At 43.8% G+C, this 25,283-nt stretch overlaps 1 protein-coding gene across 1 annotated transcript in view; it reads left to right on the top strand.

Moving 5' to 3' along the window:
* LOC121930061 (lymphocyte antigen 6E-like) overlaps positions 1-19,714 on the top strand; it is a 20,378-nt gene extending 664 nt beyond the window's left edge. Inside the window, exons 2-3 of the mRNA XM_042466220.1 lie at positions 17,729-17,848; positions 18,987-19,714. Coding sequence (XP_042322154.1) covers positions 17,729-17,848; positions 18,987-19,195 — 329 coding nt within the window. The 3' untranslated portion in view covers positions 19,196-19,714. The remainder of the gene's footprint in view (positions 1-17,728; positions 17,849-18,986) is intronic.
* The last annotated feature ends 5,569 nt before the right edge of the window (positions 19,715-25,283 follow it).

The following is a 25,283-nucleotide window of genomic DNA, read 5'->3' as shown; positions in this document are numbered from 1 at the left end:
ATCTATCTATCTATCTATCTATCTATCTATCTATCTATCTATCTATCTATCTATCTATCTATCTATCTATCTATCTATCTATCTATCGGGTTATGTGGCCATGTTCTGGAAGAGTTTCTTCCTGACGTTTCGCCAGCATCTGTGGCTGGCATCTATCTATCTATCTATCATCTATCTATCTATCTATCTATCTATCTATCTGCTTATCCAGGGGTAGCTATCTTGGCCATGTAGCAAAGTACAATAACATCCAAAATCCACCAAACAGTGATATCCTTATTGGGCCAACCAAATGCAAAATAAATAAATAAATAAAATACATGTTGCAAGCTTTTGAAGCTTCACTGGCTTCTGTTTAACATCTTTGTCTGATGGAGAAGTCAGTGCAGCTTCGAAAGCTTGCAACGTGTGTTTTTTGCATTTGGCTGGCTCAATAAAGATATCACTGTTCTATTTGGATGCTGTCTGTCTGTCTGTTGGTCGATTGATCGATTGGTTTGTTATTGCTGTTGTTGCGTGTCCCCAAGTCATTTTTGACTTTTGGCAACCCTAAGGCAACCTTATCATAGGGTTTTCTTAGCACATTTCTCCAGGGAAGATTTGCCATTGCCATCCTATGAGGCTGAGAGAGTGTGACTCAGCCAACCTCACCCAGTCGGTTTTTATGCTTGAGCAGGAAATGGAATGCTGATCTCCAGAGTCATAGTCCAGTGCTCAAACCGATACTCCACAATGGCTCCTCTGTGCCTCTTTTCCAAGACTGGGACTCCAGGTGGCTTCTAGTTAAAAAGAATGGTTAAATTGTTAAAAAGAATTGAGTGTTGTTACCATACACGCAGTTTGCCATGCTGACACTGTTGGCCAAGTAACTGCTGGAACAGGGGCCCTGCCTCAAGGGGCTCACAAGGGTCTCCCCACCAAGCTTTGATTGTGACAGTCACTTAGAGAGCACTCACAGGTCTGTGGCACGGTGTGCATGCTGCAGACGAAAACTCAGCATTGTTTCTTGTGGGAAGAGTCTTGGCATATTGTGCTTCCAGTCCAAAGAACAAAAGCAACTTCTGAGACTGAAGGATTAAGGAAAATATGGGACTAGGAGAATATGGGATTCCATGGGGGTGGGAATGAATTCACACTGGGTTTGAGGATAGACTTTAGAGGAGCATGGTAAACAATTAAATCCCCTTCCTTGGATTGTGCCTCTAAAGTTTGGATTAAAACCAGGAGTGGGTTCACTATCATAGAATCATAGAATGTCCCAATGACACAGAAGCTCCCAGCGAAATCTGTTTGTGTGGAAATAGCCAGCAAGCAACTAGCTTTGCAGTCACCATTTCTTTGGGCAACAAGTATTAGCAGAAGCCAGATCCCTCCACCTGCTTCTTTTCCTTAACTTAGGGTGCATCTGCACTGTACAAATAATGACATTTGGCACTACTTTAACTGCCATGGTTCCATCCTCCAAAATTTTGGGGTTTATAAATAATAAATAAATAATAAAATTTTTATTTATACCCCGCCCTTCCAACGATCAGGGCGGCTTACAAAACAATTAAAAACACATTAAAAACAATTAAAAACAATTATAGTTTTGCAAAGCACCAGCTCTCTTTGGCAGAGAAAGCTAAAGACCTTGCAAAATTGCAAATCCCAGTATTCTATAGCATGGAGCTGCAGCACTTAAAGTGGTGTCAGACTGCATTATTTCCACAGTGTGGACACACCCCTAAGGACTCAAAAAGGCCTATCCTTAATATTTTTTGTTATTGTTCTGGTTGCCTGAATGCAACCAATTACGTTTTGCTGGTTAATCAGAAAACAGTGATACTGACGGAAGATGTCTCTTTGCAGGGGGATAATGAGTAGCTTGTTTGTTCACCAAGGCAATAAACAGTGATAATAACCAGAAGGACAATATTACACAGGCTGAAATGTGCAGGAAAGAGAAAACTTAATCTTGGAAAGAAAGGTCAAGAGGATGGAGATTTTGCTCCCAAATTGGGTTCTCACTGGCTCTGGACTGAAGATTTGTTTGGTAAATCTCCCTTCAGTTCAAAGGTCTGTGTTTTGCTAGATCAGCTCCTTCAGTCACCAGGGCAAAGGAAGAGGAAAGGATGCCCAAAGTGTCTGCCCAAAGACACCTTTCTCCTTCCCTTTGAACTGGCTTAAGAAAGAGGCATCAGTATCAGCAGATGCCACTGATCCCCACAATAGCTGGAGGGAAATGGCTTTTCCTAACAACAATGCATTGTTGTGAACTTTCTTTGTAGCAATCCAAGTATTTGTGGGTGGCTTAGTCTTGACTTGGCAAGAACCATTAGCTTTACAAAAGAGCCGCTCCTGGTAACAGGACCACTATTCGTGTATGCTGCCTGTCAATTTGTGACAACCTCATCAATTTCATTGGGTTTTTTAAGGCAAAGAATACTCTCAGAGGCAGTTTTGCCAGCTCCTTCCTCAGAAATATACCCTACTACAGCAACCAAAACTGGGCCAACTAAAATGCCCAATATACATGTTGCGAGCTTTCAAAGCTCCACTGGTTTCTTCATCCGGCAAGGTGTTCTGGGTTCAGATGGTATGGAGGAGTATTACTTGCAAGCTTGCACACCTCTTTCTTCTGGCTATGTGGCTGCTGGGAGATTCTCAAAGTGCAGGAAATTTAACATCCATTTGCAACACAAAAAAGTCTCTTTTTGCAGTTCAATATGTCTCCATTCTTGTGAGGTCACAGGCCCCTTTGTTTGGCAGAGGACACTGAATTTCTCAGGAAGCTTTCATGCTTTTGCATTGGGAAAAGTTTAAGTGATGTTGAGGCAAAACATGCCAATCCAATCCTAATTTAAGAACCTACAGCACCTGGTATGTGGTCTCATATCCAAGTACTAACTAGGGCTTTGCTTAGCTTCCAAACTCAGAGAGGACCCTTTCTTAAATATCTTTATCTATAAATAGATCAACAAAGCTGCCTGCACTTTGGGACTCTCTTGGGTTGTGTTTCTGGGGATTCTCAAGGTGAAGGCTCTTATGTCACTATTAATCCCTCCATTACTGGCTGTGTACAGTCTCTGCAAAGGATACAGCTTGATCTGTGGCTCCTGGGCTTCCCGAAAGTCATCTGTCTGGCCACTCCATGCCTTGACCACTGGCCTCCCCCATCAGGGGTCCTCCTCTGTCCTGAGAGACTTTCATGAAATGCAGCTGGCCTCTTTCCACCCTCTGTTTGTGCAACATGGAAGTCTGGGTGAATGACTATGAATGAAGGTGGCAGTGGCTAATGAAAGAGTGACTTTGCCTTTGCTTAGAAAATGTGCTTTTTGTCTTGGCCATCCTAATTCTGTGAGCTGCAGTGCCCAAAAACAACTCTCCCAAGCTTTGCCTCTGGCTGAAAGGAAGAGATCTCTGTCCTGTTTTCTGTAATTCTGTGCCAGATGTGGGTGTGGCAGAGGCTGGCAACTTGCCTGCCTGGGCCATGATCTGCTTTACAATGTTGGTGGTTTATTGTATTTTAGCTTCAACTTATTTGCATGGAAACAAAGGGGGCTTAGAATAAACAAGATTCCCCATGACATTTTTGCAAATGAGCTGGTAAAAGGTGGGCTAGACAAGGCAACTATTAAATGGTTTTGTAACTGGTTGACTGGCCAAACCCAAAAGGTGCTCAGCAATGGCTCCTCTTCATCCTGGAGAGAAGTGACCAGTTGGGTCCCACAGGGCTCTGTCCTGGGCCCAGTGCTATTCAACATCTTTATCCATGACTTGGAGGAAAAAATTGGGGGAATACTTATCAAATTTGTAGATGACACCAAATTAGGAGGAATAGCTAATACTCCAGATGACAGGATCAAAATTCAAAATGACCTGAATAGATTAGAAAGCTGGGCCAAAGCTAACAAAGTGAATTTCAAAAGGTACTGCACTTAGGGAGAAAAAATAAAATAAAATGCATAGATATAGGATGAATTCAAAAATTGTTCCATAGTTGTCCAGTTCCGTAGAGAACCAGTGTGGCGTAGTGGCTTGAGCAATGGACTGTGGAGACCAGGTTTCAAATCCCAGTTTGACTATGAAACCCACTGGGTAACCTTAGGCAAGTCACACTCTTTCAGCCTCTGGGCAGGCAAAGGCAAACCCTTTGAGAGGAAATTTGCCAAGAAAACCCCATGATAGGATCACCACAGGTCGGAAGCTACTTGAAGGCACCCAACAACAACAACAACAACAACAACAACAACAACAACAACTAGTCTTCTCCTGCCCAGGGATGACACTAGGTAGCTGCAGGTGATGCAGACTGTACCAGGTAACAACTTAAAGAGAGGTGTCACTGCATGAACTGTACCGGGTGAGACCATTGCTCCTCAAATATCTGCTTTTTGGTGGAAATGTCATGGTGTTCACTTGCATCCCTTTAAAACCCTGGAGCTCAGCAGAAGAGATGCTGTGAGTGGGGCAGCAAGGCTCAGTGGAAGGAAAAAGCAGAGACAGCAAGGTTTATTTTTAAATTCTATTCTTTTATATTTTTTACTAACACATCTGACTAGATTTGCACTTTTACCACCTGACACTATGGCCCGTTACAGATGGGCCTTTAAGTACGGACTCAGTCCGTACTAGGGTTAAAAAGGGGCATCACTTCCGGATGCCCCTAACCCTAGTACGGACTGAGTCCGTACAAAATGGCGGCGCCCCTTCCACATGGGGGCCGCCATGACGACATCACGACCACGCCGCCTCTATACGGGGCGGCGCGGACGTGACGTCGTCACTCTTAGTGCGCCCTTTCCACAGAGCAGGAAGGAGCTCCGTTTCAGAGCTCCTTCCTGGTTTGCATTGCTGGGCGCAGCCTTCAGATGGTTGTGCCCAGCAATGCAAGGGAGAAAGGGGCCAAGCGGCCCCTTTCTCCTCCTCCCTGCCACCGTGGGCTGTCCTTGGGGCTTGAAGCCCCAAGGACACCCCTTTCTAGGCTGCAGAGAAGCGGCCTTTTGCCGCTTCCCCGCAGCCTGGAAAGCGGCAGATCGGGGCCTCAGAGGCTGCCAGTCTGGCAGCTGAGGCCCCGATACACCGGGGAAAGCAGCGCCTACAGGTCGCCTCAAAGGGGCGGTCTGTAACGCGCCCTTGTGACCTATGTGATACCTAGTTGTTCTACTCCTGTTGCCCATCTTTTAATTGTTTTATAGCTAATTTTAATATTGAACTTGTAATTTGATTGTTTTATTTTGATGTTGGTGGAGGGTTGTTTTGTGTAATTTTGATTATGTTCTGCTGTGTATTTTTACTTCTTTTTACTCTAACCCTCTTTGATCCATAGGGAGAGGCGGGATGATAATAATAATAATAATAATAATAAATGCCAATACATTTAGACTATCTATGCATATGGTATTGGAATTTAAAGGAATATTTTTAAAAATTTTGCTCATGGTCTCTGTCACCACTATTCCCATTACATTTGGTGAGATACGGGAATTACGATTTACGATTAACATTAGTACGAAAAGCATTACTAAAGATTCTGTATGGTGCGGAAACGGAGATGGTCAATGGGAGTGTGTGACATCGTGAGTTACTGCACTGTGTGACGCCAACCCTAGTGATGCCACTGCCTTTTCTCCCTTAAGTCCCATGTGTCCCAGACTCGATGGATTCACTCACCCCTTGCTCCAAACACAGGCAAAGTTCCCCCAAACAATCATTCTGCCTCTTTAATTCCCTTCTCTCCCCTTGTGCCACCCCACCCAATGCTGAATGGGAGAAGCGTTTTCCAATCTCTCAGCAGGAGTCCTATCTCGCCCTTCAAAGGGGAAGGCGTATCTCATCATAAAAATGCTGGCTTGGCTCCTGTCTCAAGGAGAAATTAATACAGTTGCAGCCTCCTTAGCAAGCAGCTCACATCATCCAACAGGTTTCCAAGAACAAGCGTGGAGAATCATTTTTTGGCTTGCAGTCAAAGGCAGTATGAGAAGCGATTCCAGTAACAACGGAGACATACCCTCCAATTGTCCGGATTTGTCAGGGACAGTCACAGCTAGTGCCACTCTATTCTGCTTTGGTCAGACCTTATCTTGAATATTGTGTCCAGTTCTGGGCACCACAATTCAAGAAGGATGTTGACAAGCTGAAGCATGTCCAGAGGAAAGCGACCAAAATGGTGCAAAGCCTGGAAACCATTCCTTATGAGGAAAGACTTAGAGAGCTGGATATGTTTAGCCTGGAGAAGAGAAGGTTAAGAGGTGATATGATAGCCCTGTTTAACTATTCAAAGGGATGTCACATTGAGGATAAAGTAAGCTTGTTTTCTGCTGCTCCAGAGATCAGGACTCGGAGCAATGTGTTCAAACTACAGGAATACGTCTAATTCCAATATGTCTTGGAATTGAAAAGGAAACCCATAAAGATGGGAATAAAATGTTGCAGTGGCTGCAGAGGACTGTCAGAAAATATTTTGGGATCATTGAAACATTATTTGGATATTTAAAAACGAAGAAATCCTGAATGACAGCAACAAATACTGCAACCATCTGACACATTTTGCCTTGTCTGGAGGACCCTTAATCAATGTTTTAATTTTTCCATTTTGTGAATTTTTAACTGAGTGCCAAAACGCACTGCAGAAATAATCCAGTTTGAAACCACCCAGGCTCAATGCTAGGGAATTCTGGGAATTGTAGTTTTCTGAGATCCTTAGCCTTCTCTGTCAGAGAGCCACAACAAACTAAAATTCCCAGGATTCTCTAGCCAGGACAGTTAAAGTGGTCTCAAACTGGATTATTTCTGCAGTGTATTTTGGAGAGAAGTTTTAAAAATTTTTATAAGCTTCATTGAGTTGCAAACTGGGGTGAAGAATAAAGCAGTTTGACACCACTTTAAGTGCCATGGCTCTGTGTGACAAAATCCTGGGATTTGTCATTTGGTGAGGTATTCAGCCTGGTCTGTCAGAGAGCTCTGGTGCCTCACCCAACTACAAATCCCAGGATTCTGTCAGATACAGTCATGGCAATTAAAATAGCGTCAAACTGCTTTATTGCTGCAGTGTGGATGCACCTATAAAAATGTTAACCTAGAAGTAGGAGTCATGTAGCTCTCTAGATATTTTTGGACTGCATTTCCAAGCATTCCTAATCACTAGCTATTTTGGTTAGGGATGCTGGGATATCCCGTCCAGCAACATATGGAGAGCTACAGGATTCCCATCCCTGCTCTAACCTTGACATTAGAGGACTGATTTTCAAAGCAGCTCATTATTTCTGAGTATGATGGCGAACCTATGGCATGCGTGCCAGAGGTGGCACTCAGAGCCCTCTCTGTGGGCACATGTGCCATTGCCCCAGCACAGAATTTGCCAGAGTTTGTTACTAGAAAGCCAGAGAGATACGGCACTTTGCAATAAATAACTGGGGTTTGGGTTGCAGTTTGGGCACTTGGCCTCTAAAAGGTTCACCATCACTTGCCTAGTCTGAGAGCCATTGAGGCACTGGGCTGCTTGGCAAAGACACTAGCAAAGGAAACTTTTGGAAAGGACTCTAGTCTTCTTCACACACACACAAACTATATCCAGAATTCCCAGTTTCTGTAATATTGTGCTTCCGAGAAATACAGGCTTGCAACCAGTCCTACCTTGCAGGGTTGCAGATACAAGACATGCCAAGTGGACCTTCCAAAAAGCACTTTCTGCAGCACTTATTCATGAGAAGCTATATTGTGCTTGAGATTTGTCTGCCTCTCTTGGAACTAGATGAAACTGCCTCAGACAGAGTCAGACTACAAAATAAGTGACATAGGCTGGATCCACACTGCGCAAACAATCCACTTTGGCATTAATTGAACTGCCATGACTCAATGCTCAATGATTCTGGGAATTTGTAGTTTTGTGAGATGTTTAGTCTTCTCTGTCAGAGAGCTCTAGTGCCAGAACAAACTACACATTGCATGATTTCATAGCATTGAGCCATGGCAGTTAAAGTGGTGTCAAACTGGATTATTTCTGCAGTGCAGATGCAGCCACAGTGCTCCTGGGCCTATGCAGAGTGCCTCTCCTTCACCACTGACCCAGCTACTATGCAATCATCAGGGATTAACATGAAAGGGGTCCCAGTAAAGGGTGAGTGTGTTTCAGGCTTAAAATCAGTTTTTTTCAGGCTTTAAACCAGATTTAAGCCATGGTTTGGCATTTCTACAGGTTGCCAACTGGCCAGGAAAAAACCCAGCCCTGCTCTGTACCTGTGCAGCTTAACCTTCAGGAAAGGACAAAGGCAGCATTAGAGCAGTCAAATGTATGCAAAAACCACTCCCTACTTGTGAAAATGTTGGCAGCAACGCTGCCAAACTCCGAGTATGGCTAAAATGGGGAAAGGTATTAATGATGAAGAAGAGACAAGTGAAAGGGGTGCATCCACACTGCAGAAATAAAGCAGTTTGACACCATGCCAACTGTCAGGGCTCCCTCCTGTGGAGTCCTGGGACTTGTAATTTGGTAAGGCATTCAGCCTGGTCTGTCAGTGTGCTCTGGTGCCCCATCAAACTACAAATGCTAGGATTCTGTAGGAGAGTCACGGCAGTTAAAGCGGTGTCAAATTGCTTTATTTCAGCAGTGTGGATACACCTAGTGTCATAGTCCAGTGTCGTAGTTCAGTGCTGAAACCAAGGAGTTTATCACATGGATCCTATGCACAAACTGAATTTAAACTGGAACAAACCCTCAATAGCAGGTCGATTTTCAGACAATGTCGGGAGTTAACCCGAACAGAAAGTGGACAAACCCGCAAAGTGGGTTGATTTTCACACAGTGTAAGGGGTAATGAGCATTAATGTGACATTAACCCGAACGGAAAGTAGACAAAACTCACTCACTCCTTTCTACTTTCAGAAAATCCCGAAAGTAAAAAGGAGCAGGCTGTGTCAAGTTTCCGTTCGAGTTAATGTCGCATTAATGCTTATTAACCCCAACGTGTCTGAAAATCAACCTGCTTTTGTAGGCTTTTACTGGATTTTAAAATTTTGTTTCTGCACGGGATCCGTCCCATATGATAAATTCCCAGCTCTGTTGGAGAGCTGTGGTGCCATGACAAACTACATATTCCAGGAGTCTATAGGATGGAGCCATGGCAGTTAAAGTGGTGTCAAACTGCTTTATTTTGGCAGTGTGGATACATTTGTAGGCTTACTGCCAATTCTCAGAGGCGAAGGCTATTTTTCTGTGGGATGAGTTGACCAAAATACAGAGAGAAGAACTGCAAATGAGCAGTTCAGAGCCTGGGAAGACTTGATCCTGTATCCTCCAGCTAGTTGCTATAAGGCTGATTTCGGGGACAAAGTCAAATTATGGCAGAGTCAGCCAGAAATGTGCATAGTAAATATACAGATGATTAGTGTCTGCCTAGCCATGCCTGGGCATGTTCTTCTGTCAAAACATCTGTTAGCCAGGGACTCTGTCTCAATTGTAGCACCATGATTCCATTTCAACTAGAGAATCCTGGGATTTGCAATTTAGTTCAGGCATCAGATTTAAATGAGAGCCAGCGCTGTGTAGTGCTTTGAGTTTTGGGACTATGGACAGGTCACACTGTCTCAGCCTCAGAGGATGGCAATGGCAAACCTCCTCTGAACAGCTGTGGCCAAGAAAACTCCATGATAGGTTTGCCTTAGGGTTGCCATAAAGACTTGAAAGCACACAACAACAACAACAACAATGGGATGGGCCAGAATGGACCAAGGATGTGATTCACTCTAAAGGCATCTTCCTACATTCCTAAGTAATTGCTGCTTAACAATAGTGTATAATGGGCAGAGCAGTAGAGCCTGCCATCATTATATTTAAAGTGACTGCCACAGACCTGATCTTGTTTTGGGAAACTAAGCAAGGTCTTGCCTGGGACATACTTGGATGGGAGACTGCTAAAAGGGGATGCCGGGTCATTTTTGGAAAGAATCATGCTTGAAATTCTGATGAGACATGGCTAACAGTCAAAGTGGACAATACTGGGCTAGATCCATGGTTCCCAAACTTAGACTTCAGCTCCCCATAATTCCTGAGTATTGGCTAAACTGGCTGGATCTTCTGGGAGCTAACATCCAAAATAAATAGAAGTTCAAAACATACTGCAGGACAGTACATTTTATTAATGGCACCAATATACAGGTAGCCATCAAATTACAAAAATGATTAAGACCTTTAAAATGTTTACAGTCACACTTGGCTCTATAACACATAAAACAAACAGATAAACATATATGTGTATTAAAATGTTAGCCAATCAGCTACTTAGTCGTGGGGTCCTATAGTGGATGAAAAAGAGTTTATACCATCTCAAACTAGGGGTGCATCTATACTGCAGAAATAATGCCGTTCGGCACCACTTTAGCTGCCAGGGCTCCATCCTACAGGAGCCTGAGATTGGTAGTTTTGTGAGGCAAGTCGTTTCTGACTCATATTGACTCTATCATGGTTTTTTCTTGGCAAGATTTGTTCAGAAGAGGTTTGCCACTGTCATCCTCTGAGGCTGAGAGAGTGTGACTTGATCAAGATTACCTAGTGGGTTTTATGGCCAAAGAAAGAACAGAAGAGGCAGGGGAGTTTATCAAATGGGAGGAATTTCTCTTAAATTCGAATGAAAAGAAAGTGGGACCAGAACATATTCACTTAAAGTCACTAGTTTAGTGCAATTACATGAATACACATTGCGTTTGAACTGGCTCCCCATTGCCCAAAAATAGCATGCCATTGCCCGAATTTGCGTGTAGCAGTCTATCACGCAATAACATGAAACCACATGATTGCGTTCAGATTGCCATCGGATTATACTTCCAATTCCCCTTGTCTGATAAACTTCAAGGCAAAAGGACATGCCAGGGGGCCCTAGGTAATGGCTTTACCTCTACTGCCCACTATTGGCACATAGCTGCTTCTGCAAGTAGAGTTGGCATGTTACTTGGCAGAAGGGAAAGGTCGGCAAATGCCAATGCACTACTAAACAAGACAGGAATTCCTTCACAATCATGTGAAAGGTAAACCAAACACTGAATAGGCGATGCAGGAAATATCTCTGTTTTTAAATACAAACATACAAGCCTGAACAGCAGCTTTTGGGTGAGAGCGGCTGCTGCTCATTGCCCCCTTCTCAAATTGCTCCTTCAAATTCACCTTCTCCAAAAGCAAGCATAGTTCTTGACTTATAGTCAAGGAGTTTGTCACATGAAGGAGAGCAGGAGTTTATCCTGTGAATATCCTAGAAAAACTGCATAATTACGCAAAACCATTTCACACGACGTCACACAAAACCCGTCATTAAAGTGGTCACAAAGAAGCATTAACACACATCTTTTTACTTTTGGGATTTCAGCGACAATGCATTTCCGATATCACTTTAAATAAATGCAATTGCATGTGATAATCATTTGCATAATTACTCGCCATTTTCGCTTTATATGCGGGATGCTTTAAATGCGCTTTAATCTCTCTTTAATGCCAAAATTAGCCCAGTGTGATAAACTCCTTAGTTGGTCCAAATGGCTTTACTTTCTCCAAGTTTTTTTAGTCCAGGCAGCCACATTGCAGAATTAAAGCAGTTCGACATCACTGTAACTGCTGTGACTCTATCTTCCAGAATCATGGGATTTGCAGTTTGATGAAATATGCAGCCCTGGTCTGTCAGAGCACTCTAAGGCCTCAACAAACTACAAATCCCAGAATTGTGTGGGATTAAAGTGGTGTCAGACTGCTTTAACTCTGCAGTGCGGATACACCCCCAGGTTGCTTGCCTTTGCATAGATAAAAAGATGGCTTGCTCTCTCCTCTTCCCTGCAATACAGCTATAAAAGCAGCTGGGAATGGTTTAAAGTGGAAATTTTGAGTAGAAAGAGTTAAGCAGCCCCCTCTTAGCCCCTGTTCAAACCACAAAGAAAGAGACTCCAAGGCTTTGCTGCTGCTGTTGTTTGTGTTGTGTGCCTTCAAGTCATTTGGAAAAGTGAACCTATCATGGGTTTTTCTTGCCAGGTTTCTCCAGATGAGGTTGCTATTGCCAGCTTCTGAGGCTGAGAGAGTGTGACTTGCCCAAGGTCACCCAGTGTTGATTTGAACCCTGGTCGCCAGACTCATCATCCAACACTCAAACCATTATCCCATGCTGGCTCTCTCTAAAGCTACTTTTCATTTTAAAAAAGGGACCAGTCATGCCTTCAGTGCCTGGGAAACCTGTTTGCTGCTTTTGTTTAATACTGTAATTGCATCTCAAGTTTGATTCAAATTGACTTTCTACAGACTGAGAAGCAGCTGGGGGCATTTTTGGGGGGAAATGGTGGGGTGGGAATGGGATAAGTAGCCCTCTCCCCTCCTGGGCTCTCTTCCAGTTCCAAAGGCCACCTGGGAAGTGGGTTTTCTCCTTTTGTTTCATTCACTCTCCCAACTATCCAGGGAGGTGCGCAAACGTTCCTGAGTTATGACGCACTGTACAGGCAGCTGTCCAGGAATGGAACTAATCGCTTCCACAAACTGCAAAAAACAAAAAAAAAAACAAAACCCTGATCATGATTTGGAGGAAGGCTGTGAGCCCATGCGGCAGTGAAAGCAAAGCACATGCTGGCCCTTTGTCTTACAATTTCAGACAGAGTTTGATGCTTTGATTTAGATTCCCTGCATGGCAGGGGGTTGGACTGGATGGCCCTTGCGTTCTCTTCCAACTCTATGATTCTGTGATTCTAACCCAGTTTTGTGGACCAGAATCCCCTGCCAGCATCTGGGTTGGGGATCCTGGACGTTTAATCCAAAAAGGAGCATCGCCATAACCTCCAACTGTACTGACTTACCAGGGACAGCATCAAATTAATTCTCTGCCTTCCCACTTTTTCCACTGCTTTTAAAAGGTTTCTCTGCCTTCCTCCTCCTTTGTCCTCAGCTTAATTCAATTGCTGGAAATTTGAGTTCAAAGTGCAGATGGAGTCAGAACTCCATTAACTCATCAGGGGAGAGAATCATCGAATCCTAGAGGAGAGAAAGGGGTGAACCCTTGTCCTTCCCATTAGGCTCTGGCAAAAGCAAACTGCTGCAGGTTCTCCTAGCTTGTGTGTGTTCTTTCTCATTAATATCTTTTGCAGTCTTCATACTCTGATGTTGCTTGGCCACACATGTCATCTGTGCAATGCTGCAAGTTGTGCATTGCCACCTCCATTACAGTCTGATTTCAGGTCCCATGAGTCTGGATGGTCAATGTTTCTGGTCACCAGAGCTTTCTTTCCCCTCCTTTAAACATATCCAAGGGTAGCCATGTTGACCATAAAGCAAAGTACAACATCATTCAAAATCCACCAAGCAGTGATACCTTTATGGGACCAACCAAAATGCACAATATATGTGCTGCAAGTTTTAGAAGCTCCACTGGCTTCTCTTTCCGGCAAAGGTGTTAAAAATCATACAGGAGAAAGAAAAAAAATGTTAGTCATAGGCCTGCATTTTGTCAAGATGCTGTGATTATTGTCCAAAATTATCTGGCTGTGATGTTGCAACCAAACCCAGCTATTCTCTCCCCAATGTTGCTTTTGGCAAAGGCAGTCTTTGAAAGTCCTGGCAATTTGGGCTATTACAAATACCTGCCCATGGAGTATCAATGCCTGAGGCAGGTTAATGATTCAGCTAAGGCAGGTGCACTGAGATTCTCCCTGTTGATTTCCTATGACAACAACAACACAACTTGGTACACAGGGTGTTCCAATGGATGTGGTTGATAACACAACAGTCATGGGCTAATTGATGGGTAGCTCAGGCTCCCTCCCTTGGCCTTGCCACAAAAATTATCACTTTGAGTAGGCATCCACAATACACAATTATACCAGTTTGATCCCACTTTGAACCATCATGACTCCCTCCTTGAGAAACCTGGGATGTTTAGTTTGGGAAGGTGCTTCAGAATCTTCCAGTCGATGGCTGTCATTTGCGGGAAGATTCAAACTAGGAGTGCACCTACACTGTAGAAATCACACAGTTTGACACTACTTTTAAGTCTATTACAAAATCTAAGTGTTTGTAGTTTGACAAGGTCTTTAACCTACTCTGCCCAAGAGTGCACCCCAAAACTACAGATTCCAGGATTCCATAGCATGGAGCCATGGCAGTGAAGGTGGTGTCAAACGACATTAATCCTGCAGTGTGGCACCAAGAGTGCATCTACGCTTTAAGTGCTGTAGATCCACCCTACGGAATCCTGGGATTTATCGTTTTACAAGTCTTTCGCCTTCTCTGCCCAAGAGTGCTGTGCATCCCAAAACTACAGATCCCAGCATACCATATCATGGAACTGTGGCAGTTAAAGCAGCGTCAGACAGCATCATGATGTTTACAGTTTAGAATCAATGATTTCCAATAGCCCTCCAGATGTTTTATACTTCAGCTCCCAGAATGTTATACTTCAGCTCCAACAACAATAGTATCCCAAAGTAACTTCCCCAAGCACTGTTCTCAGCTGAAAAGCATGCTCCAGCCCCAAACCTAAACATCTGTTGCACTCATTATACCTTCTCCTTTGAGAAGAGTCTGTGCTTAGAGCATGGAATTTGCAGTTGTTGTGTGCCTTCAAGTTGTTTCCAATTTATGGTGACCCTATCATGGGGTTTTCTTGGCAAGATTTGTTTAGAGGAGGTTTGCCATTACCTTCTTCTGAAGCTGAGAGCATATGACTTGCCCAAAGTCACACAGTGGGTTTTGTGGCTGAGCTGGGAATCGGATCCTGGTCTCCAGAGTCATATTCCATTGCTCAAACCACTATGCCACACTGGCTTTCCATGGAACTATATGTTCTACAGTTGGCCCTTCTTATACACGGATTTTTTTATACATGGATCCACAGTTTGTAAATGTTCAAAAAAAGGTATAAATTTCAAATATCAAACCTTGATTTTCCATTTTTTATTTTGCTATGTCATTATATTTAATGGGACTTGACCATACATGGATTTTGTTATCCACGGGGGATCTTGGAACCAAAACCCAGCATATAACAAGAGTCTGCTGTACTATGGAACTATTTTCCAATTCATGATCACAAGCACAGCTCGGTACCGCAATGGGAACTTTAGTCCAAAGCTGCCCATAAATGCCAGTTCCAAGATCACAGGAGCTACTGTTGTTGTTGTTGTTGTTGTTGTTGTGTATCTTCAAGTCATTTCCAACTTACGGCAACCCTAAGGCAAATCATGGGGTTTTCTTGACAAATTTCTTCAGAGGGGGTTTGCCATTGCCATCCTTGGAGGCTGAGAGATTGTGACTTGCCTAAGGTCTTTGAGTGAGTTTCTGCGGCTGAACTGGGATTCGAACCCAGTTCAGGGATGCTAAGGTCCTTTCCAAAGTCCAAATTGTGGCAATTCCTTGATGAGGCCCATGAAACAAAGTTATCTGTGCAAGCTTTTGAAATGCATGGTCTCTTCATTATGCAATTTTTTTAAAAAAAACCATGCATGGGAAAGAGTGGGTGCGGAAACAATGATTTTACGGTAATGTACTATTTGACATGATATGCAAACTATCAAATTAGGGGTCATCAAGATAAACCAGGCTAAATGCCCCTAAGCTTGCAGGTTGCAACAAAGGCAATACAAGAAGAGCAGTAAAATTTGTCTCACTATTAGGGTTGTGTGTGTGTTTTTAAGCCTTTTGAAATGTTCAGTCTATCCCAATCCATGTGAAACCCACAGGCTCCTTTGCAGGAGAAAAGAAGTGAGTTTCCCAGGACATTTCTGCATTATCAGAGTAGGAGATAGCTTTATGCTCTCTCTTATTGCTTACAGGCAAATTCTTGAATCAGGGCCAAAAGATAAACACACAATAGACACCAAACTGAATGGCTTTGGTTGGAGGGAATAAATGGTCATAAAATCAAGTCCCTCTTTAAGATGGTATAACCTTCGTTCCTGTCAAAATGATCATGCTGACTGGGGCACTTCATAGAATCAGAGTTGGAGGCACCCCCAAATGCTATCTAGTTCACCCCCATGTCATATAGGAGTATACCACTAATTCTGAAAGACACCCCTCCAACTTCTCTTTAAAGACCTCCAAAGAAGATGAGTCCACCACCCTCCAAAGCAGTCTATTCCACCATTGAACAGTTCCTACAGTAGAGAAATTCTTATGTTCTTATGGTTTAAAGTTCTAATGTTTAACTGGAATTTCTTTTCTTGGAATTTGAACTCAATGGTTTTGTGCTCTAGTCCCAGGAGCAGCTGAAACATTTGTGGAGCTATAGCTGATAGAGGAGTTTATCACACGAAGAAGATCATGAGTTTATCCCGTGAATATCCTGGAAAAGTCGCATAATTATGCGAAACGATTTCACACAATGTCACACAAAACCTGCCATTAAAGTGGTCACAAAGAAGCATTAGCATGCTTTCCAGCAACAATGCATATTTGATATCACTTTATTTGTGAAATTGCGTGTGATAATCATTAGTGCAATTACTTGCCATTTTCGCATTATTTGCAGGATGCTTTAAATGAGCTTTAATCTCTCTTTAATGCCGAAATTAGTCCCAGTGTGATAAACTCCAGAGTAATGTTTCCAGGGTCTGCTCAGGCAGAGGAATCTCAAAAAGAGCAACCTGGTGAAGGGATTCTGGATGTTGTAGTCCCAAAAAAATGGGAAGCCTTCCTGCATAGCAGATCTTGTTTCCTTCCAGTTATTCCAATTACTTCGATAAGGTTGGGCTGCATACAGCCTTCTAGCGACATTGCTGAACTTGCTGTCAGGCCCAGCACTAAACACTAACACTAAAGAGTGTGGAATGCTGGAAGTTGCCGTTCTGTGACATCTGGAAGCTTGCACAACTACCTCATCTTATCTAGGCCATCCTCACCATCCTGTTTAGGCCCTTGACATTTTAATAATGCCAAATATCTGCTCACTTGGATTTTTCAGAGTAAGGACAGGCAACACATTGTACAAGATTCTTCTGATGCTCCCCCCCCCCCACTTTATGTGGAAACACAAAAGAAAATGAAACCAAATCAGAATAACAGCTAAAAGGTGATGATCTCAAAGCTGGCCTTTCATACTTGGCCTTCAGCCACTTCTGCAGATGGTTAACCATTTCAGCTGTCACAAGGGTTGGGGTGGGCAAATTTTTACCTATATTGAAATATTCTCTAGCTGTCTTGATTTGGCAAGGAGACTACCAGTTAATCCTCTTTTGTCCCACTTTTCCAGCTGCTTTTAAAATGTCCCAGTTTCTCTCCTCTCTTCCTCCTTTGTCCTCAGCTTCATTCAATTGCTGCAAACTCCATTCAAAATAGAAAAGTAGTTTGCATTCAGTTATCTCAGCAGGGAAAAGAGGCAAGAAGAGATCAGAATCCTGCCCTTCCCTAAAGGCTCAGGCAAAAGCAAATTGCTGCTGGTTCTCTTAACTTGCGTATTTCTCTTCATTAATAACTTTGGCTATCTTGAGCATGCTTGGATGGTGCTTGGGCACATGTGTTTCTGCTGTGAAATGTGGGAGGGTATGGGAATGGTACAGGACACTGTTCATGGAAGGATTATGATTCCCTCTGGTTTTTGGGTGTACAGAATACTAAAGCAGCAGCCTAAGCATTAATGCACTTCCTTCCAGAATATATAAGCTGTCATTCCTATTTCAAATAGCCTTCATTTCTCACATTTTGATCCTCTGGTGCTCCAGATATGTGACCATGCCCCTCCAGTTCTATTATTTGTGTTTAATCACTATGCATGTGTTTATATGTTTACAGTGTCCTCCCTTATGTGCTTCCACTGTGAAAATGCGGAGTCTAACTGGGACTGCATAAGCATGAAGTCATGCGAACCCAATGAAAAATACTGCATAACAAAATACTTCGGTGGAGGTGTCGGTGAGTGTGTTTGCACCTCAAGAGTGTCAATGGCTGCATAATTTGAGGACTACAACATTCCAGATTAGGCCTGCGTGATGCCACCTCAGGGCCAAATTGCTTTGCTTTTGTCTCAAATGTGTTCACCCATTCAAGGAGGGAAACCAGCTTGGCATGAATTGAAACAGAGGCAGCCATCGCTTGCAAAACCAAGGCAACAGCCCTCCCTTCTCTTGGGATATGCCCTCAATTAAACAGCCTGGCAAGGCTCTCTTCTGCCTTGAGAGGGTTCCTAGTTTGGTATGGAGATGTGAAGGTCGCCAGCTTTTCTTTCCGGTAACTGTAGCTATGCCTTTAACAGCAACGGTCTGGGCTAACCACCCTTACCCTTATTGCCAACCAGCCTGAAGTAGCAGTTTGAGGGTTGGATGGGGACTCTGGGAGACCAGGGTTCAAATCCCTGCTTAGCCATGGAAACCCAACAGGTGACCTTGTGCATGTTAGGCTCTCTCAAAGAGGGAGGCAAAAGCAAGCCTTTGAAATAAATTTTGCCATAAAATGCCAAAGATAGGATCCCCTTAGGGCCATCCTAAGTCAGAAATGCCTGGAAGGCACCCAACAGCAACTGTTATTTCGGTAGGGTTGGTGGCACCCAGTGCAGATGCCTGGAAAGAAGCACCAGGGGTTGGCAGACTACCTAGCCCTTCCTCCCTTCCCATTGCCTCTCTTGACTGACCACAAGCCCACCCGCTCGCCCGCCACCCGGCCAGGCCCAGAAACAGCTGCCAGGGGGTGGGGGGCATGGCTATCTTGGCTGAGGAGGACAAGGCAGTGGAGAAGAAGGGTGGGTGCCAGTGGCTGTGGTGGTCTGCTGCTGCCGTCCAGCAGCTGGCAGTGTGACAAAAGAGAGGTGATGATGGCAGGAATGGAAGTCCATGGTGCCACCACCATTGACCCCTTCCTTTCCTGGCAGGCCAGCAGCCCTGCCAGACCCATGTGGCAGCAGCACCATACTCCCCCAGCAGTTGCATTGAGCCAAGGGCCCAACTTAGGTCTCACCCCCTGACTTATTGCATGAAATGAATAAAACTCACCTTCTCCATCCTTCCTTCCTTCCTTCCTTCCTTCCTTCCTTCCTTCCTTTGTTCTTTCTTCCCAGGTGAAAAACACAAACAGTCCATCAGCAAGGGATGTGCTGCCATGTGCCCCCAGGGAGGAGTCGATCTGGGTTTGATGGCTTTCTCTGTGAAATGCTGTGAGACCAACTTGTGCAACACAAGCGGAGCATTCAGTGTGAAGAGCAGCACCCTGATGCTGGCTGTGGGCACCCTGGCCAGTTTATTCTACATGTTTGGAGCCAGGCTGTGAATAAAGGAGGACACCGTCACTGGCTGATGTAGTTTCCTTCCAGGAAAATGAAGCCTTTCCCATGCAAAGCTGTTTGTTCGGTGGAATTCTCTGCATGTTTCCAAGCACTGGGTACAACCCTCACTAACAAATAAACTCTGTGGTCCTTTGTATCTCTTGGTTTACTTCCACTATGTCTGCATTGGTGAGGAGCTCTTTCTGAATCAAGGGTCAAACTATCTTCCTTTTACCAAAACATTACAGGATGGTGCATTTCCAACTTGTATATCAGTAGTTCCCAAACATTGGCCCTCCAGATGTTTGGGACTTGAACTGCCAGAAACCCCAGCCAGTTTGGCTAACTATCAGGAATCCTGGGAGGTGAAGTCCAAAACATCTGGAGGACAACTGATCTAGCCTAGGTTGACCATATTTCCTTGAGACAAAAATGAGACCTTGGGATGGCAAATATGGGACGGGGTTATGTTATATTCCCTATTCATGAAAAAGAAAAACGACAATAAAAGTTTTATTACATGAGCCTATTGAACTAACCATTATTCTTCAGAACTCATGCAAAAATTTTGGTAGACCTAGAAGGGGACTGTATTTCACCACGATCGTCTCATGAAGTGATGATCGTCCCATGAAGGTCCCATTTCTCCAATGAAGTAATCTTACACAGCAAATCTGAGAATCACTTCTGTACATCAAGAGACCAGCAAAGTGCCTTTGGACTACAGCTCCCAGAACTCCTTCATCCAACTTGCTGGGAGTTGTAGTACAAAGGGCACATAGCTGACCTCTGCGCAAAGAACCATACAAGGGTTATCCATGACTAAGCCTCTCAAGTTGCCTCATCAACTATAAAGATGAACGAGAGATGTTTTTTTTAAAAAATAGAGGGTCTTGTTGGGATCTTCCTCCTCTTGAGTAGACCCACTTGAGAGCCCAGCCTTTTGACAAAAGCAGCAAACTGCTGTGGCCCTTGGTGGTGAATAAAACAGCTTGTGGGGAAGCATCCTGCCTTATTTCTTGCCAGCAAACCTCCTAACAAGCAAGCCCTCTGGTCATTTTGGATGGTAAACCAGCAAATAGCTCACAGTCCTTTTTACATCTGTCTAGAATTGGGTGGAAATCATTATACCCCATTTCTAGATATTCTTGGATTTCAAATTCCAGCAGCTCTAGCCAACGGCCGGGGAAACTAAGCGTTGTAGACTAGTAGCAGCATCTGGAGGACTGCAAGATTCCCACCCCTGAAAGATGGGAATATCGCAGAAGAGTTCATGCCTCTTTAGCAAAGAACCAAAGGTTCTCTGTTACAATAATTTGGGTACTTTGTCTGGATGGGATGCTGATAATCCCAGCCTTGGGGGAACTGGCTATTGCCAATAGATAACAGACTCCTGGAAGGAATGTTTTGGCCTAGGAAGAGTGAACTTTTCCACTAAACCTAGACTTCATTCCCACTTACAGATAAATTGGTGTTTGATCCGAATCGATGGATCGATTTGACATCGGATCATGGTTTACACTACATTTGCCCCAATCACATTTTCTGTAACTTTCTGCCCCCAAAGTAACCCACTTGTGGTTCCCATTCACGAATGAATCGATTCAAAATGATTCAGTTCCAGCTGGCCAAAGGGGAAATTTGAATCAATTCCGAACCACTTGTAGTTCACACTTGCGATGAATCGATTTATAGAAAAAGAAGCGGAGGAAAATCAGTGTCATAAAGACGCGGGTTAAATGGGTCTAGATCATGGCGCCCCTCTCGGAATTGCTTCAGCAATTTGGATTTAGTGGGAACCAGGGTCATTTGAACCAGAACAAAGTGATTCACAATCTGATTTTAAAGGTACAGTGGTACCCCGGGATACGAATGCGCCGGGTTACGAATTTTTCGGGATACGAAAAAATCCCATAGGGATTTATTGCTTCGGCTTACGAAGGTTTCTTCGGGTTACGAAAAAAACCGCGGCGCTATTTTCCGCCACCGGAGGGCAGCAGAGAGCTATTTTTCCATTAGCGCCTATGGGAATTCGGCTTACGAAGGTATTTCGGGTTACGAAATTAACCGCGGAACGAATTAATTTCGTAACCCGGGGTACCACTGTAATGGGTATGAGGCCCTAATACTTATCTACAACACCCAGTTGAAAAATCAGAGATTGTTGAGCAAAATAAGCACAAACAGAAATGACAAAGCATTCTTAATCCCATCAGGGTTAAGGAAGAAGCAAACAAAATTTACACAATTTTAAAGTGTTTTGTTGGATACCCCTCCAGAGTCTCTTGCAGAACAGTCTTTAGAAGTTTACTCAGGATTAACTCCTACAGCCTTCAATGTGAAGATGATGCAACCTCTTTTAAACAACCTTCTATATGGTCAAATTAACAAATTTAAAGGGGGGGGGGGGGGTGCCAAAAGGAAGAACCTTGTTATTCATACAACATAACCTTCCGACATTTCACAGATGAGAAGTGGGTTATGTGCATGGATAGCTGAGATCAGAGTCTGTTCATGAGAGCAAACATTATTAAGGAGGAAGAATGTACAATCTATGAGAGGACTGCTAGAGTTTGCTTTTGCCTGAGCCTCCTGGGAAGGGCAGTCTTACTCTCTCCCCTCCCATAGACATTAAATCTAAACTGCTCTGCCAAATTCCCTGAAGTGTTTCTTTTTGGAGGGGGGGGGACTCAGGTCTAAACCCCCATTTTGTTCCTGGTCAGTATAAGAATTTGAGGTTCAAAAAATGATCTGAAAGTACAGTGTCCACATTGTATTGAAATAATCAGCAGATGCATGGAGCATGCCGAGGTGACGGTGGATGTATATAAACACGTACGTAAGAATCTTAACTTTTTAAAATTTTGTGGCACACCCTTCTAGGGCCTCTGGTTTGGCCTTTCAACACAGCCTTATATTCCAAAATGTTCTCAATTTAAAGATGTGGGCAGAAACTATGCAACAATTAACACTGTAATTGTTAAAGGAAAACATCACCCACTTCCTCCTTTGCAACCTGTGGTATTATACCCCATTTCTTTATGTGCGTTTCATTGTGATCCAAGGGAACATAGTTGGAAAATCAACACAGGAACAATGGCTGGAATTCACTTGGGGATTTATGTCTTCATAAGTGGATTTACATCAGTGGGGAAATAGAATTGACCAGTCTCACAACATCCATATTCAGAAAAGTAAGCGAACCAGCAAAGTGACCATTGTGCATTGGGACTGATTCACAATGGGATTGATGCATATCAGAACCTAATGCTGGTTGGAACTGATGCGCATTAGGACACTGGTTAGGCCGTGTGGATGGACTCCAGTGCCCACAGGGACATTCTTGCTGGTGTCCTGTTACACATCCTTGCATCTTCCCAGTTCACTAACAGGGTTTCTTAGGGTCTCTATCACATAGCTAACTATATATAAAGGCCCTGGACAGACAAGCCCTTCGCGGCATCATGGTGACTTGACGAAGACGTTGCAGCTGTGCAGCACCATCTACATGATGCACACAGCTATGACGTCGCAGCAGTGCAGCATCCAAACAGCTGTGGCGCTGCTGCGGAGCAAAGAGAAGCACATCCCTGGCGCTTCTTTTTGGCGTTCTGTACCGCGCCAAAGTTATGTAACATAAGACGTATCTACACTGTAGAAATAACACACTGACGCCACTTCCATGGCTCCAACCCGGATAATCCTGGGATTTTCAGTTTTGTGAAGCACCAGAACTCTTTGGCAGACAACACCTTGTAAAACTACAATCTCCTGAGTCTGAGAGAGAGTGACCAAGGTCACCCAGTGAGTTTACATGGCCGAGCTAGGATTCGAGCCCTGGTCTCCAGAGCCCTAGTATTGTGCCTAAACTACTACACCATGCTGGCTCTCTAGGAGAAACCTATCATGGGTTTTTCTTAGAATCATAGAATCATAGAGTTGGAAGACCACAAGGGCCATCCAGTCCAACCCCCTGCCATGCAGGAAATCCAAGTCAAAGCATCCCCAACAGATGTCCATTCAGCCTCTGCTTAAAGACCTCCAAGGAAGGAGACTCCACTACACTCCGAGGAAGGAGTGTGTTCCACTGTCGAACAGCCCTTACTGTCAGGAAGTTCCTCCTAATGTTGAGGTGGAATCTCTTTTCCTGTAGCTTGCATCCATTGTTCCAGGTGCTGTTCTCTGGAGCAACAGAAAACAAGCTTGCTCCCTCCTCAATATGACATCCTTTCAAATATTTAAACAGGGCTATCATATCACCTCTTAACCTTCTCTTCTCCAGACTAAACATCCCCAGCTCCCTGAGTCGTTCCTCATAGGGCAAGGTTTCCAGACCTTTCACCATTTTATTCGGCCTCCTTTGGACACGCTCCAGTTTCTCAATGTCCTTTTTAAATTGTGGTGCCCAGAACTGGACACAATATTCCAGGTGGGGCCTGACCAGAGCAGAATAGAGTGACACTATTACTTCTCTTGATCTAGACACTATACTTTTATTGATGCAGCCTAAAATTGCATTCACCTTTTTAGCTGCCGCATCACACTGTTGACTCATGTTCAACTTGTGGTCTACTTGGACTCCTAGATCCCTTTCACACGTAGTTTCATTCAGCCAGGTGTCCCCCATCCTATATCTGTGCATTTCATTTTTCTGCCCTAAGTGCAATACCTTACATTTCTCCCTGTTGAAGTTCATTTTGTTAGATGTGGCCCAGCTTTCTAGTCTATTCAGGTCATTTTGAATGTTGATCCTGTCCTCTGGAGTATTAGATATTCCTCCTAATTTGGTGTCATCTGCAAATTTGATAAGTATGCTCCCAATTCTGTCATCCAGGTCATTGATAAAGATGTTGAATAGCACTGGGCCCAGGACAGAGCCCTGTGGGACCCCACTGGTCACTTCTCTCCAGGATGAAAAGGAGCCATTGTTGAGCACCCTTTGGGTTCGGCCGGTCAACCAATTACAGATCCATGTAACAGTTCCCTTGTCTAGCCCACATTTTACCAGCTTGTTTGCAAGTATGTCATGGGAAACCTTGTCAAAGGCCTTACTGAAATCAAGATATACTATATCCACAGCATTCCCTTCATCTACCAAGCTGGTAATTTTATCAAAGAAAGAGATCAGATTTGTCTGACATGACTTGTTTCTCTGAAACCCATCTTGACTTTTTGTGATTATGGCATTGCATTCTAGATGTTCACAGACTCTCTGTTTAATGATCTTGGCAGGTTTTGTTCAGAGGAGGCTTGCCATCGCCTTCCCTTAGGGTTGAGGCTAAGAGAGTGTGACTTGCCCAAGCAGGTCACCCAGTGGGTTTCCATTGTCAGGCTGGGAACTGAACCCACTTTTCCAGTTGACTTCAGTTTGCAGCAGTAAGCGGAGGATGGCAAAGGAGAAAAGTGGGAGGAAAGGGAAACTGAGATATTTTCAAAGCAGATGAAAGAGTGAGACAGTAGAGGATTAAATACAACTGTAAAAAACCAGGACAGTTGAAGGAGATAGTTTGTGTGTCTTTGCACATCTCTCTCTATTCTTTTTGTTTCACTAGTTATACAGTAACTCTGGAGTCCAAGTAGACCACAAGTTGAACATGAGTCAACAGTGTGATGCGGCAGCTAAAAAGGTCAATGCAATTTTAGGCTGCATCAATAGAAGTATAGTGTCTAGATCAGGGGTAGGCAACCTTTTTGAGCCGGGGGCCGGGTTGCTGTCCCTCAGACAACTGGGCCGAAGCCAAAACATAAATATTTAAATAATTCAATAATATAGGACAACATTTTCAAATGTAGGACACATTTTTTAAAAATGGAGGACATGCAAAATTTTTTTTATTATTTTTTAAAAATGTTAATATAAATGCATGTTTGTTAGGCATGATCAAAATGGAGGACATTTGGGCCTCAGAAGCTGGCTAATATCAATATCATCATCATCATCATCATCACCACCACCACCATTATCATTGTTACAGCAGACCTTTTAGCATTAAATGCACCGAAAATACACAGAAATGCACTTTGGAAAGTATCACTCACCAAATGGAATGGAAATCCTCCTCCTCCTCCTCCTCTTCTTCTTCCTCCTCCTGC

Source organism: Sceloporus undulatus, chromosome 4 (assembly GCF_019175285.1).
Source record: "Sceloporus undulatus isolate JIND9_A2432 ecotype Alabama chromosome 4, SceUnd_v1.1, whole genome shotgun sequence".
NCBI lineage: Eukaryota > Metazoa > Chordata > Lepidosauria > Squamata > Phrynosomatidae > Sceloporus > Sceloporus undulatus.
The sequence above is the reverse complement of the archived record's forward strand: the minus strand, read 5'-3'. Positions and strand labels throughout refer to the sequence as shown.